This window comes from Tursiops truncatus, chromosome 14 (genome assembly GCF_011762595.2).
Source record: "Tursiops truncatus isolate mTurTru1 chromosome 14, mTurTru1.mat.Y, whole genome shotgun sequence".
Lineage (NCBI taxonomy): Eukaryota > Metazoa > Chordata > Mammalia > Artiodactyla > Delphinidae > Tursiops > Tursiops truncatus.
Window position 1 is genome coordinate 51,600,447 of NC_047047.1, and position 14,904 is coordinate 51,615,350.

At 45.0% G+C, this 14,904-nt stretch overlaps 1 protein-coding gene across 3 annotated transcripts in view; it reads right to left on the reverse strand.

Annotated features, from left to right (window-relative positions):
* PRKCE (protein kinase C epsilon) overlaps positions 1-14,904 on the reverse strand; it is a 683,788-nt gene that overhangs the window by 465,910 nt on the left and 202,974 nt on the right. For all 3 annotated transcript variants that reach the window (XR_012325843.1, XR_012325842.1, XM_033838611.2), the window contains one exon: positions 2,436-2,499. Coding sequence is in view for 1 of the 3 variants with exons in the window: in XM_033838611.2 (XP_033694502.1) it covers positions 2,436-2,499 (64 nt within the window). In the remaining 2 variants the exon portion in view is untranslated. The remainder of the gene's footprint in view (positions 1-2,435; positions 2,500-14,904) is intronic.

The window sequence follows — 14,904 nt, forward strand, 5'->3', positions numbered from 1 at the left end:
GGCTACTCATTCTCCCATTCCTCTTCTCACCCTCTCAATCCTTCCAAAAACAAAGCCACCTCTGGGCCAGGAGCACTCACAGTCCCAGCAGCAGGAGTGGGAGAACAGATGTGGAGAACACAAACAGAACACACCAAGATCAGCTTCTAGAAAGAGATTACTGGAAGTCCTTCCCACTATCCAGAGAAAGAATTCCAAATCCAGGAAAAGCAATTAAGAAAAAGCAGAAAAACTTCTTTTCTTCAGAGCAACACATGCTAACACTTGACAGAGTCTGGCATGTGTCAGCATTTCTGAAGTAAACTCTATTTTCTTTAGATGAAAGAGATAAAAAAAATAGGCTATGAGTTCAGTCTAATGAAAACTGCTTTGGTCATTCACATGCAATAAACTGTAGAAGCAAGAAGAAAAAAAGCAATTGCCTCTTATTTATTTATTCATTCATTTGTCCATATCCTTCCCCTCTAATGTAAAAAAGGATGTCTTCTATAATTTTGCAAGTCGTTAATCTTTTCAAAGAAAAAAATAATCCAAGCCTCCCATTGATTGCCCAGGGTCTTGGCACAGGGAATACATATTTAGTTAATTATCCTGTTGCATATACATTATGTAAGGAAAAAGGGGGATTGATTTTGCTCAGCAAATGTTTCACCAGTATCAACAATCAGGAGACCATTGTAATATTGTAAAGTCTGGTAAATTTGGGATCACACGCTGTGTTAAAAGTAAGGCAAGGCTTTACCTTACTGGATGCTTTATTTCTTAATCTGGGTGGCGGGTACACTGGTACCCATTTTATTATATTTTAGGCCCTTTTGTACATCTTGAATAATTCATACTAAATATTGTTAGATCTCTAAATCTTCTACAATAGTTTCTATTCTGGGCTGTTCAGAGCTGAGAGTAGAGAGGGGAAGTTGGAAACACCAAAATGTAATTGCAATAAAGAGCAGAAAATGTTAAGAGACCAATTTTGGAAGGATGTTTAAAGTTTTAAACCTATGCCAAATAATTGAGATCTATTAAGAGAGGACTGAATTCTATCATGAGCTCCATATACACACAATTATTGAATTATTCTGAACACCTGTTGAAATCAGGTGATTAAATTAGTTAAATGAAAGTCATCAGGCCCCACTGTCAAGTGCATCATTTGACCAGCTCCTTTAAATTTGCTTACATAGTCCCTCCTCCATTATAGAAACTTAAACTAGAGCTTCATCCCCAAAACTGTGGGGTTGTGACTTTGTGCTTATAATCCCCAGTATTCTGGGGAGATGCTATAAAACGCCCAAGTCTCCCAGCCAGGAGCTGTGCCTTTCCCTTGGGGCCACAACCTCTAATCCCCATTTTTTCTCACTGCCAAGAAGAACCTGCCTTGCTCGTCTCATCTTTCTGCCATGACATTAAAGCCAACTGTTCTGTCCCCTGCCCACAAAGAGAAGAGGAGAAGAAAGATGGTCCCAGTAACTAAACTTTAGTCCTAATTCCCAACCTCCCTAGAGCCCAAGTCTGCCACCATCTCCCTGTTTCCACAGGTTTTATTGTCCAGTCTTCCCTTCTACCCCGACTGCTCAGCCCTCAACACGCGAAAAGCCTTGAAAGGTAGTAAGTGAGCAAAGACAGGATGGAGAGAAGAGGGTGTAAGAAGAAGAAAGAAGGAAAATCCAACGATCAGAGAACATTTATACCCTACTTAATCAGCTAGTGGGGAGCAGATATCCTCACCCCATTATTTCTCTTTAAGAGCAGAGCTTTTGCCTGGGTAAAGAACTGGTAAAGAGAAGTAACACTTCTTTTATTTTTTTGATTCAGTTATACACACACACATATGCATAAAAAATATGTATATATACATATAAATATATATATGTATATATACATATAAATTCTTTTTCCCTTATAGATTATTACAAGATATTGAGTATAGTTCCCTGTGCTATACAGTAGGTCCTTGTTGGTTATCTATAATATATAGTAGTGTGTATATGTTAATCCCAAACTCCTCATTCATCCCTCTTTATAGAAGTAACATTTCTGATTCTGAAATTTGACACCTCATTTGTTTCATTTCTGAATACCGTGAGACCAACTGGTCTTACTTCCTGGCCACCACACACGCGCTGACCCCACGCGCACCTCCGGGGAGAGGAGCCGCCCCACCGAAGCCCGCCTGGGCACCCATGCGCAGGAACGCCTGCTTTACTGGCCTCACTCCCTAAGTCGAAAATCTTCCCTCTGCTCCACCAAAGCTAACAGATGGCTGGTCCCTTTTGGTACACAGGCGTAAGCATCTTCAAAATAACCTTTTCCTTTAAAGGGTGCCAATTAATTAAATGTCACTGGAATATGTCTCAGCCGAGGAGGGAAGGGAGAGACCAAAAGACAAAAGGGTCGGTGGACAAGAACAATGACGAGAGCTCACACTCTCCTACCTTCACCCGATGACCCCGAGAGATCAATGATCACATACACTCTTCCTTCTGGCTCCAGATCAATCTGCAATTAAGAAAATGACAGTGACTCTGTTAGTGCATTGTAGGGGCAACCCGGGAGTTCATGGCATTTCCACCCCAAACTGCTAAAACCTGGAGTCACAGCTCCATTCGATCCATGAATCTGCAACACACCGAGTGCTGGGTGAACTAGGGATGAAGGAGAATCAGCATTTGTGGAATGTCTACTATGTTCCAGATGCAGTAACAATGAGGTCTGATGCATACCCGACAGGTAGTGTCATCCCAGTGGTTCCCAACTGGAAGCAATTTTGCTGCACAAGGGAAACCTGACATGAGGAACTACACTGGGGACACCTACATAAGGAACATTTTGGAGGACACGAAAACATCTGGAGACATTTTTGATTGTTATGATTGGAGAGGGAGTGACGCTACTGGCATCTAATGGGTGGAGGTCAAGGATGTGCTAAACATCCTACAGCAGACAGGACAGTCCCCACAACAAAGGATTATCCAGCCCCAAATGCCAACAGTGTCAAGGTTGAAAAACCCTGTGTTAAATCCCGTTTCACAAATAAGGAAACTGAGCTCAAAGTTCCAAGGTAAATGGCGATGCTGGGATCCAATGCCAAGACTGTCTACAGAAGCCCCTGCTCTTTATACTACACAAATTGCTCACGGGAGATAAGAAAAGCATAAGACAGGGCTTCCCTGGTGGCGCAGTGGTTGAGAGTCTGCCTGCCGATGCAGGGGACACGGGTTCGGGCCCCGGTCCGGGAAGATCCCACATGCCGCGGAGCGGCTGCGCCCGTGAGCCATGGCCGCTGGGCCTGCGCGTCCGGACCCTGTGCTCCGCAACGGGAGAGGCCCCAACAGTGAGAGGCCCGCGTACCGCAAAAAGAAAAGAAAAGAAAAGAAAAGCATAAGACATTATTCCCACTCTCAAGGTGTTTACAATCTCACTAGGGAGTCTAAAACAAAAATAGAACAATGCTGAACCCAGCTTAATGATGAGGGACAGAGAATGACATATAAAGTAGCTGGTGAACCTGAAATCAGTGTAAAAGAGCAGCCTGCGAAGACTTCACGAAGGCAAGAAAGGGAAAGCATTCCAGGTGGAAGCAACAGATAAGCAAAGGCTGGGCATGCGAGTGCTGCTTGTGCGGGACTGAAGGGCCACCATGCTCGCGGTATGCTGGCGCATGCGTGTTGCAAACCCCAGCCTCTACCAGGGTTGTAAGGAGAGAGACGATGTCGCTAAATTCTCCCCACCAACCTTCTCTACCCACCCTCGTGCCCTCCCTCCCCACCTCCCAATCCAGCAAGCTACTGGCAGGATGACGAGGAGAGCCAGAGGGGCTGGGCCGCTTGCAGTTAACATCCTTCCAGGGTCTGCACTGTCCTCACAGAGACCATGTCCTCCCTGAGAGAGTAGCCACTCTGGAAACCCTGGATCACTGAGTACCCCTGGTACCGACCCCCGCCTCCACAGTCCCATCTGTCTGTGCAGAGCTCCAATTGGCTCAGATGTGCCAGGCTGGTCTCAACAAGCTGTGAGTTTTCTTGAGGGCAGGAGCCACTAGCCCCTCCCTTTCTTTTCCACAGTCCTCAGCGAGAAGCAGGCACACATTTAACAAGTACTACTTGGGAAGGGTTAGCCTGGTGAACACCTCCTCCTCCTCCAAGGTCAAGGTCAGTTATTGCCTCCTCTCTGAAGCCTTTCCAGATATTCCGAGTCAGAATTGACTACCCTCACTTGTGTTCTTATAGTACACATACATATCTCAACCGCGGCTCCAGTACGTCTCTCTCCTCGGCTAGACAGAGACTATGACAAGCCTATTTGCATCCCTAGTGTTTAGCGTACCGTCTGTTGGTCAGGAGACACCCAATAAACCTTTGTGGAGGTGGGAAAATGTTCTGTGTCCCGGAGCCTATTCTGGGATTATTCACTCCTGCAAGCCCCTTCCTGAGGAAGGAAGGAAGGCAGGTGATCTGTACTAAAATGATGTTCCAATGCGGCAAGAGGGGAAGAAGAGGCAGCTATACCAGGAGTACCATATATTCCCTATGAGGTAAAAACTCACCTTGAACTGATGCTCCCTGTGTCCTTTCCCCCGACATCTCACTCCACTCCTAATGCAGATTCCCTGAGCCATTCGTGAGCCTCACTTCATTTCCAGTCTCAGCCTCTTAGTGGTTGAGAGTGCTTATGGTTTCCCTCAAAATTTTAATTCCACCAACACGGGTCTTCAATGCCCCCCAGGTGAGGTCCCTGTGATATTTCAGGTACTCTGTCAGGGCAGAGAGGGAGGGAGGGCAGGGAGCTCTCAGGTAGCCCCACAGCGACCGCTCACCTGGGTTTGGGACCTTGAGCTTGGGATCCAGATAAGAACCAAATAACACACTCGTGATGCCAAAGATTTCAGGTTTCTGGGTAAAGAAAATGTTCTCCACCACTCTCACCACTAATACTGTCCCGTGCCACGAGCATAACCTGGCCCCTGCACTGTATTGCAAACAGGAAAAACAACAGAGCCCAACCAGAATCCTGTCCCTGCCACAGTTCAAAAGTATCAGGGGCCCCCTTGTCCGAAAGCATGGAATTTAAATAATGTACGCCTCTTAGAGATTAGGTCATCCCTATTAAACCCCGCCGGCAAAATGAAACACTTTCTCATATCCTCCAAGTCAAAGATTTCCCACGACTGTGGATTTCACTGGCAAAGTGCAATGGTATCTGAGAAAAGCAGGGAGGGAGACAGCAAAGGAATGAGATGGGCCGCGAGGCCTGTCGGAAGGCAGGCAGCGTGCCCTTCTTTGCAAAAGGGGAGTGAGAACTCGTGGCGGGGGACAGGTCATTGATGATAAAATGTATTAGGATATTAACATTCAAGATAGCAATCAGAAACCATTTTAGCACCCACTGCTGCCTCAGTGCCGATGAACTGCATTTTCAAACAGAAAAATAGAAATTAAGCTATTAAACATGCCAAGAGCAACAAAGGGCTTTGCAGCCTGGGCAGATGGCCGCAGAGCACTGGCTGAGCGCCAGCCAGCCAAGTGAGAGGGCTCTGAGAATCCATGCAGGGTGGTGGGACTTCAACGTGGATAAATAGAGGGGTTATCAGGTACAAAAGGGGGTGGAATGCCTTGTCACTTCATGGCCAAATTAACTTAATCACAATTCTGTTCACGATCATGTGGCCCGGATAATGAAGCAATGTAGGTACCCAGCCCTGCACAACCCCTGCAAGATGATAGCTGGCATCACCACCAGGCAGCTGGCACTACATAAAAGCAGGCCTCCTCCCTCCTCCCAACCATTCCCAGGGTTTCTTCTCAGCTCCTTCTCCCCGGCTTCAGGTTCCTCCCAATTCTCCCAGATGCAACCCCATTTATCAAATCTCCTTGAACCTCATACCTTTATTTGATGCACTTTCCCAGATACTATCTCTGTTTTTTTGTTTGTTTTTGTTTTTGCGGTACACGGGCCTCTCACTGTTGTGGCCTCTCCCGTTGCGGAGCACAGGCTCTGGACGCGCAGGCTCAGCGGCCATGGCTCACGGGCCCAGCCGCTCCATGTGGGACCTTCCCGGACCGGGGCACGAACCCGTGTCCCCTGCATCGGCAGGCGGACTCTCAACCACTGCGCCACCAGGGAAGCCCCTATCTCTGTTTTTGACTATGATTCTCTTTCAACCTCCAGCTGAGGCCAGAAGCAAGGCAGTAGAACCATGGGGGAGACAAACACAGCCTTTGGAGTCACACCAGGACTGAATCCCAGTCTTGTCACTTACAGGTCAGGCAATTATTTATTCTCCCTGAACTTCAACCTCTGTCTCTTCATCTGTGAAACAGGTTATTGTAACAATTCCATGAGACACACATGCACTTGGCACTTAGGAGTTACTCAGTATATGGTGGTTAACAGTGAACTTACTGGCTCTCTGGCCTGAAGCAAGCAACTATCTTCTCTAAGACTCAGACTGCTCCTCAGTGAAATGGAGCTAATAAAAGGTCCTGCGACACTGGGGGTGTCACAATGTAAAATGTGAAAATCTACGTACAGTGCATAGCATGGCGCCTGGCACAGAACACTCGGTAACTGTTGCTGCTCTTGCTATTAAAAAGCCAAGTCTTCAAATCTGTTACTTAATCCGATGTGATGTTCTTTCCACTCTATGAAACTTCCCACCCCCAAAAAAGCATTTTCTTGCCCCAAATTGACGTTATTACATATTATTTCAGGACATCTGATGATTTTTACAGTGCTGCGAATATCAGATGTAGACCTAAGGTGAGAATTTCTCACCCAGCCCTGGAGGAAACCCAGTGGGAAAAAAGGCTATAGCCCTGGTCATCAGAGGGTCGTGAGGTGATTACGAGAGAAGGAGAAGCTGAGGATGACCACGTATTGTCTGAGCACCTACTAGGCCTGGGACACTGTATTGAGGTTTTACTTGTATTAGTTCATCTAATCTCCTGGGAGGCCAGCAATACATCTTCCCTACTTTTCAGATAGAAACACTGGGGTACCGAGAGCTTTCAGCTGGATTCCCGTGCAGCGCTGCTGCCTGGAGCACACCGGAGAGATGACTCTGACAGAGCTCCCACCTCGAGCCCCACCCAGCCCGGGAGCTCCCATCTCAAGCCCCACAAAGCCTTCTCTGACAACCAGGTCTCAGGGTTCTCATAACTCGAAGCCTCTGGCTTGTCCTCCGTGGGTTCATTCTCCTTCTCAGGTGCAACTGACTGGCTCCCCAGCCAGGCCCGTTTAAGTCAGAGCAACACGTAGAACACCTTGCCCCCCCCCCACCCCCACCCCCAGAGCCCTTGGGGAAGGTCTGGGCATAAACAAGAGCTCCATTCCTGCGACTTAGGTACAAAGCAATGGGGAAAGAGCCCAAACCACAGAAACCAGGAAAAAGCCATCTCTGAAAAGCAAAAAGACACACAGGCGCTTTTTTGGGTGGTACCTGAGCATTGACAAAGTCCTTCACAAGCATTATTTCATTGATTCCTCACAATTAACCCGTAAGGTAACAAGTATTATTAGCAACATTGTATGTACGAGAAAACTGTGGTTAAGGAAGATAAGCAGGGCTAGTGAGAGCGCACACACGGCACAACTGCAGGGGCACCGTCCACACGGTAGTCTCTGAGGACAAGTCCTCCGGAGCTGAACAGCCAGAGCTAAGTGGCAGAGTCATCATAACTTGCACCCTCAGCTCCTGACTCTGAGTCCTATACTCCTCCCAGCACACCACACCTGTCCAGCAAGAACCCTGACCACTGGACTTGCACCCCAGCCATGCAGCCCGCTTAGCTGTCACCACTGTGTGTCACTGTGACCCATAGGTGTCTCTGTGCCTGTGTTTGGGGGTAATCGAGTTTGAGACACAGGAGGCAAGAAATTCATAGTCAAGCTTCCTCCTAACCACCGGCTCAACTTTCACTGGAGACCTCTAGGCAAACCTCTCCTCAGAACAGCCCACAAGGGTCACACAGACCCAATTTGAGCTTCACTTCCTTTTCCATCTGGTGTCAGGCACCAGGTCCTAGAAAGAAGCAAAAGGGGGGGCGGGGGCGGTCAGAAAAGGATGACTCCAGAAAGGAGGAGAAGGAGGAAAAGAGGCTGCACTGTCCATGTTGCACCAATTAAGTCCTAGATAATAGGCTGTTTCTTTTTTTTCCTGGAGGAGGGTGGGGAGTGAGGGAGGAGGAGGTGGGAAGGAGAAGAAGGGAGAAGACTCAGGGCTTCTTTCCCAAGGCAGAGGACCCGCTTCCCAAGGTCTGCACCCCCTGTATTGCTGGCTATTTTCCCCTGGAGGCCCCTCAGGCACGTACTGTCCCCAGAGGTGCCTGGCATGGAAGAGGCAAGCCAGACAGAGCAGGAGATCTTCAAGCAGCAGGCGTCCTCCCAGCTGCTGCTTTTGGAAAGCACAAAACGTGCAGGCACTATGATGGGCAGCTCTTGAGCAGCCGCTGGGTGGTGATTTTGGAGCTAGCCACCAATTAAACTAAAGACTCTTCATTTGAGGAGTTTGCTACTAGATCTATTGGTAGAGTGCACTGGCTGGTTAAAAAGCAGAGGGTGCACGTGTAACTAAATATTTTAAGAGTTCCACTCGGCTCACAGGCTTCGAATAGCACTTACTTTCATAAAATAAGAGGAGAGGAGGATTGCTCCTTTCTCATATGCCTTCCATGGTAGTCCAAAGACGTTATGTGGGCTTTCGTGTACATCCCTGAAGGGCAGAGCCCTGTCTGTCCAGCACATGGAAGGGATTTAATACATATTTATACATGTGGGCTCAATGGATGAATGGCCCGATTTTAAACTGGACCTGCACAACTGGATTAGGGAGATGATTTACTTGGGAAGCCATCAACCTGTACAGAAGTGTTCCTAGCAGCTTCATTCATAACAGCCAAATACTGGAAACAACCCAAAAGTCCAAGAACAGATAAATGAATAAGCAAACCATGCTGTATCCATATGACAGACTTTTACTCAGCAGTAAAGAATGAACTCCTGGTACATGCAACAAAATGAATGCTATGGGAGAGAAGCCAAACGCAGAAGATTACCATTCCACTTACATTAGGTTCCAGAACAGACAAAACTAATCTATCATGACAAAAAGCGTATCGGTGATCTCCTGGAGGTGGACATGGGAACTGGATTCAAAGAGGCACAGGGGATGATTGAATGATTTTGAGTATTGTGTTTTACAATAGTAAAGTATATATTCAATAAAAAAGAAAAGAGGCACAGAAGGACCTTTGGGGAAGATGAAAGTCTTCTATATGTTGATTGGGCAGTGGTGACATGAATGTGTATGTTTGTTAAACTGAATCAAGCCACACACTTAAAATGGATGCATTCTTTTTTTTGCATGTAAAGTATACCTCAATAAAGTCGCTTTTGAAAAAGGAAAAAAAGAAGTCATCATTTCACATAAGGATTGCTCTACAATTTTCCTTTAAATAACAAATCATCTTCCCACCCTCAGGGCATTTAAGATTTCATATTCCATTTTTAAAAATAAAAGGGTTCATTCAGAGTTTTTCAAGAACACATCTGTCACCCAACATAATGTACACCTACCTGTGTAGGCACACATTCACACACCCACCCACGTGTGCAAAACACGCTCAAACCCACCTTCTCTTGTCTTCTGTGATCAAAATACGGTAATAGCAAGAAAAACACATCCAAAATGTAGGTTCCCTGCTGAATTATCTAAACCTGTCTTTCTGTGTGTGGATCTCAATTTCCTCATATGCAAAACAAAAAAAATTAGGCCAAATGCTCTAGAATGGCTTTTAACAACCTCAAGGACCTAATTATCCATGAATAGGAGACAGCTTAAATAAATTACGGGACACCGTTTGGTAGATCACTATGCAAGCCCTAAAAAAAGAATAAAAAGATCTAAATGTACTGACTTACATGAAACTATCTCTGGGGTATATTAAGTGGAAAAAAGGATGGTATAATGTGTTTATTATGCTAGGCTATCATGTGAATAAAATGGGTGTGCATGTGGGTAAACAGACACACACACACACTGTCACACTTGTTTGGCATAGATTATCTCTAGAAGGAGTCTTAATCAACAGGCAACAGGGGTTGCCTCAAGAGATGGAAACTAGAGGATGGAGGGGCGAGAAATCAGGAAAGGGGCATTATTCTTCACTCTATGCTCTTTTGAACCATTTGATTTTTAAAATCGTGTCCTTGAGTGAACTTGTCACAATATTTGTCAACACCTTTTTTCACTACCTATTTCTAACCCGGTCCCCCAGAGAGAAGCCTGCCTCGGTTCCCAGACACTTCTTAAAGAAACACCCCTCAAAATTGGCTGACACGTTGCTTGTCCATCCCCCGGTACCCAGGTCCCAGACACCAACCGAGCAGCAGCCATCATCTCCATGCGAAAGTCCCATTGGCTGGACCGCATGCCTACCTTCCAGATCCCAGCTCCCCACAGGCCACAAATGGAGTAAACTCAAGCTAGTACCTGCTTCCTCTTTTCAACAGGCGCAGAATAGACCCAGAGAGCTGGCTCCCTCTGATGACAGAGGTGGCTAAAACAAATAAGTCTGTGTATGCAGATGCTTTTCTGAGCTGAGAAAACATCCAAAAGTTCCAAACCTAACGTCAAGAGTGTGCAATGGCTTACGAAGCATTGCCTGGTCATGGTGTCGTTTTCGTTTTCCTCTCTTCTTTCAGGGAAATGGCAGTACATGACTGTCCTCCCACTGACTCCCACGAGGAGATGCTGAGCGCAAACAGCAGGAAATGTAGCCACTTACCCTCAGTGTTCTGAAGTGAAAAATACCCACTACCCGTGCGCGCTTTGCGTTTTGCGTTTTGCTTTGCAGTTCTCTCTCTCACTGCGTGCACTTTCATCCATGTGCTTTATTGCACGTTTCCTATTTTTTTACACTAATAAGCCAACTGCGGTGATTGAGAGTCAAGGCTCTGAAGCTAACTTACCCGGGTCCAAACCCCAGCTCTGCCTGTCACAAGCTGTGTGGCCCTTGCTGCGATCTCCTCATCTACACATTGAGAATGTCAGTGGCATCTGCTTCAGAATGTTGGGAGGCTCAAACGAGAGGGTGAAGCACTTGGGGCCGCGCCTAGCACACAGCTAGCATCCTCTAAATGTCAGCTGTCAAGTCATTAGGGTTATTTCCCGCCTAGACTGCGAGCCCCTCTTGGGAAGAGCCACGTGTCCCTTGGTGGGGGTGGGGAGGTTTCCACAGTTCTTGATCCACAGCTGGGCACATGGCAGGGAATCAGTAGAGACTCCAAGTGGAACTGAATGGATCCACGTGGAACAGAGCCGAGCTCAGTCGGGAGCTCAAGATTGTGCAACCAGAAAAATTATCTCCAGACCAGGAACTTTTCTGTCTCTGTTATATCACAACCCAGCAGGACCTTTCACCAACAGCTACTCACAAAGACATTCAGTTCCTGACTCCCTTCAAAACCTAAGACATTATAATTGTTATTCAGCACTTTGAGCTCCTCATGGAGACTCTTCTATTCATAATAATAATCACAACTCTAATAAACACCCTTTATTGAGCACTTTACATGCGTTATCTGAGTGAGGGAGGCCATATCCTTATCTGAACCATTTCAGGAATGAGAGAACTGAGGCTCATGGATCTGAGTGGCTTGCCCACATTCTCACAGCTTGAAGAAGAGCAGCCTGAATTAAGGCAGGGCTCTCCGACTCCCACCCCGATGCTCTGGTTACCTTGGACCCAGCCAAGGGCATGGACTCAAGGAGATCCTGAGGAAAGAACACATCGTGAGCTGGTCAAGGAGCCCACGCTGTGTGCGTGATGGTGGAGTCACTTCTTGGGCACAAGAACAATGAAAGTAAAGCTTTTTCATTGTCCTCCTGGAGCTCATAGTTGAAGGAACACCAATCCCACAGCAAAACAGCTGGGAGGCTCAGACTATGAGACACAGACACAGGGTAGGACGCCCAGCTTCAGGGAGTAAATGCCCTCTTGGAAATATTGCTGTATTGGGATTTTCTGTATAGCAAGTCCTATTTGCCACTGCTTTGCACCATATAGTTGGAAACATGTCCAGTGAGGAGGAGTTTTATAAAAATCACAGAAGCATGAAAGCTAACAGTCATAAGCAACTTTGAAATCACTTGGTCCAAATAAGCAACAAAATACAAATTTAAACAAGGGTAAGACTTTTTGTCTTTTGCCTAACAATTTAGCCAAAGTTTCTTTGGGGCTATGTATCCTTGTGTTATTTGTTTATTAATATATAAACAAAATTAAGTATCATGATGTGTTCAGTTTTTAAAAATCAAAACTTACAATGAGAGGCAGCAGTCTCTTGCCCTATACTCCCCAGAGGGAGGCAATTTTAATAACTTCTATTTGGTTTTTTCTGGTCATCACTGCCATGTCCCTAAATAAAATGTTTATACCTCAGTTTCCTGATTTCTTGTTTTAGACATTCACTCTTGCCCTGCTGCTGTGAGAGTTGAGGATTTAGTTCACTCACCACCTCACGCCACTTTCCTCCCTTCACAAAATAATTACACATCGCAATTCTCAGTTCCTTCTCTATTCTTCTTGACAACTGCAAAACAAAAAAAGCAATCTAAATGTCAATTTCTTGTTCCATCAACTATAGACAATATCCCTTGACCCTACACCTTCTAACTGGAGGACGTGAGTGCTTCCCGCCCTCCCCATCCTCTGCATTTTTACTGTTAGACTATCAACATTGACAAAACTGACATTTTTTTCTAATTGTAGTTGAGTTGCATGCTTTGTGTATATGCTGGTTCCAAAATCTGAATTAATAGTGTTTACTTAATATTATAACTTTGTAAATGATACCACATATACTTTCTTTTCCACAGGTCCAATGTGCCAACTCATCTGCCACTCAATGGCGAATATACCTAGCATCAAATTCGAATGGATTCTTTTTTTTTTTTTTTCACTCTTTCAATTGCCTTTCTCAGATCCTCAAGTTTTTCCCCTGGGTCCCCTTCTCTCAGGGTCTGTCCTTCTGGAGACCCTCACCGTACACTTTTCCCTAATCTGGGCTGACTACTCTCTGGTCTCCTGCGCAGCTGTAGTACCGTGACTTATTTTCACTGCTCTGCTGGAAACAGTCACTGTTTCTGGAATCCATCATCTTCCTTGTTCTGGGTTATTCCCTTGTTTTTTGCCAGTAAAGTACATTCTGATTGAAATATTGATTAAGAGTGCATAGAAAGCTAGCTTTCTAAGACCTTGCATGCTTGTCCTCACACACGATTGATAGTTTGGCTGGATATAGAATTCTAGGTTAAAAAAAAAATCATTACCTATCAGAACTTTCTTCTAACATCAACATTGCCTATGGACTCTGATGTCAGCCTGGCTACTGTTGTTTAGTATGTGACTTTGTTTTGTTTTCACTCTCTAGAAGTTTTAGCATCTTTTTTACCCTAAGTGTTCTGAAATTCCAACGTGATATGTCTCAGGGTATCTTTTTTTGATTCATTGTACTTGTTCTTTTGATTCACTGAATTTGTGGGAGATATTCTTCTAATTTGTCCTTTGCTATTGGCCTCTTCATTTTCTGTATGAAACTCCCATTATTTGGCTATTGGACCAGTAGAATTAATCCCTATGTCTCTTACTATTTGTTATATATATTTCCATCTCTTTTCTCCTTTTAGTCCATATTCTAGATTTCTTTGACTATATCTTACAACCCTTCCACTGAACTTTTATTTCTGACAACAGTATGTTAAGATTCCAGAAGCACCTTCCTATTTTCTGCAGCTTCTTTCTCCTCATAGCATCCTTTTCTTTTTGTGTTTTATGGACACAACCTATTTCTGTGAACACAGGGTTACAGAGTGGGAGCTGGCCGTGATAGCAAGGGTCCCCACCATCTATGATAGCTCTCCCCAAACCATTATTCCATTGCTTTTTACAAGAACTTTCCAATTTCTGACCCTGGGGGTCAGGGTCTGGCTCCAGGTCCTTCAGCAGTGAGAGTAGTGAGTATACTCACTACACATGCCACATACAGACTTTCAAATAGTCACTTGCTTTCAGCTGCACTTCTCACTCTTGCCTCTGGGGTGACTACAGTTTCCATGCCCAGAGCTCCTTAAGGGTCCTGCAGAACAGGTGGCTCTAGGCTAGGCTCCGGTAGCCCCCCACACATGTTCTGGGCTGTGGCTCCTTTGTACTTCTATCCTGCTCTGTAGTTTCCACCCTGCCCTCTCCTTTCTTTTCCCAGAAATTCACTGAAATAGCTTAATGATGGCATCCTTCTGCTCACTTACTCGTTATAAAATTGTATTCCCCCCACACCTTTTTCCTTTTCTGTTATCTAAATGGGATCTTGAGTAGGCAAAGCAATAAACATATTTGCTCCTAGACCACCTTGAATGAAAATTCCAAAAACGCATCGTCTTAAATGATATTATCCAGGGCTGGTGCGAGTGGAGGAGAAATAGGCCCCCTTACACACTGCTAATGAAGTATAAATTGGCACAAAATTTGTAGGGTGGTTTGGCATTATATAACAAAAATCCTTTGACCTAGCAATTCCATTTCTGGGAATTTATCCCAAATCACACATGTGCAAAAAGATTTAAATACAGAGATCATCATTACAACATTTTGAAGCGTGTAAAATTAGACACTAATTGTCCAATAATAGCAAACTATTTAAATAAATTGTAGCATATTCAAATCATTAGATACCATGCCATCATGAAAAAAATCTTGCAGAATTATATTTAATGACATGGAAAGATATTCAAAATATGGTATTAAAAGTGGAAGGAAAAATGAGATTATAAAGGAATATATATACTATGATCCAATTTTTAAAAAATAAAATGTGTGTAAGTAGGTACATATACAAAGGAAAAAACCA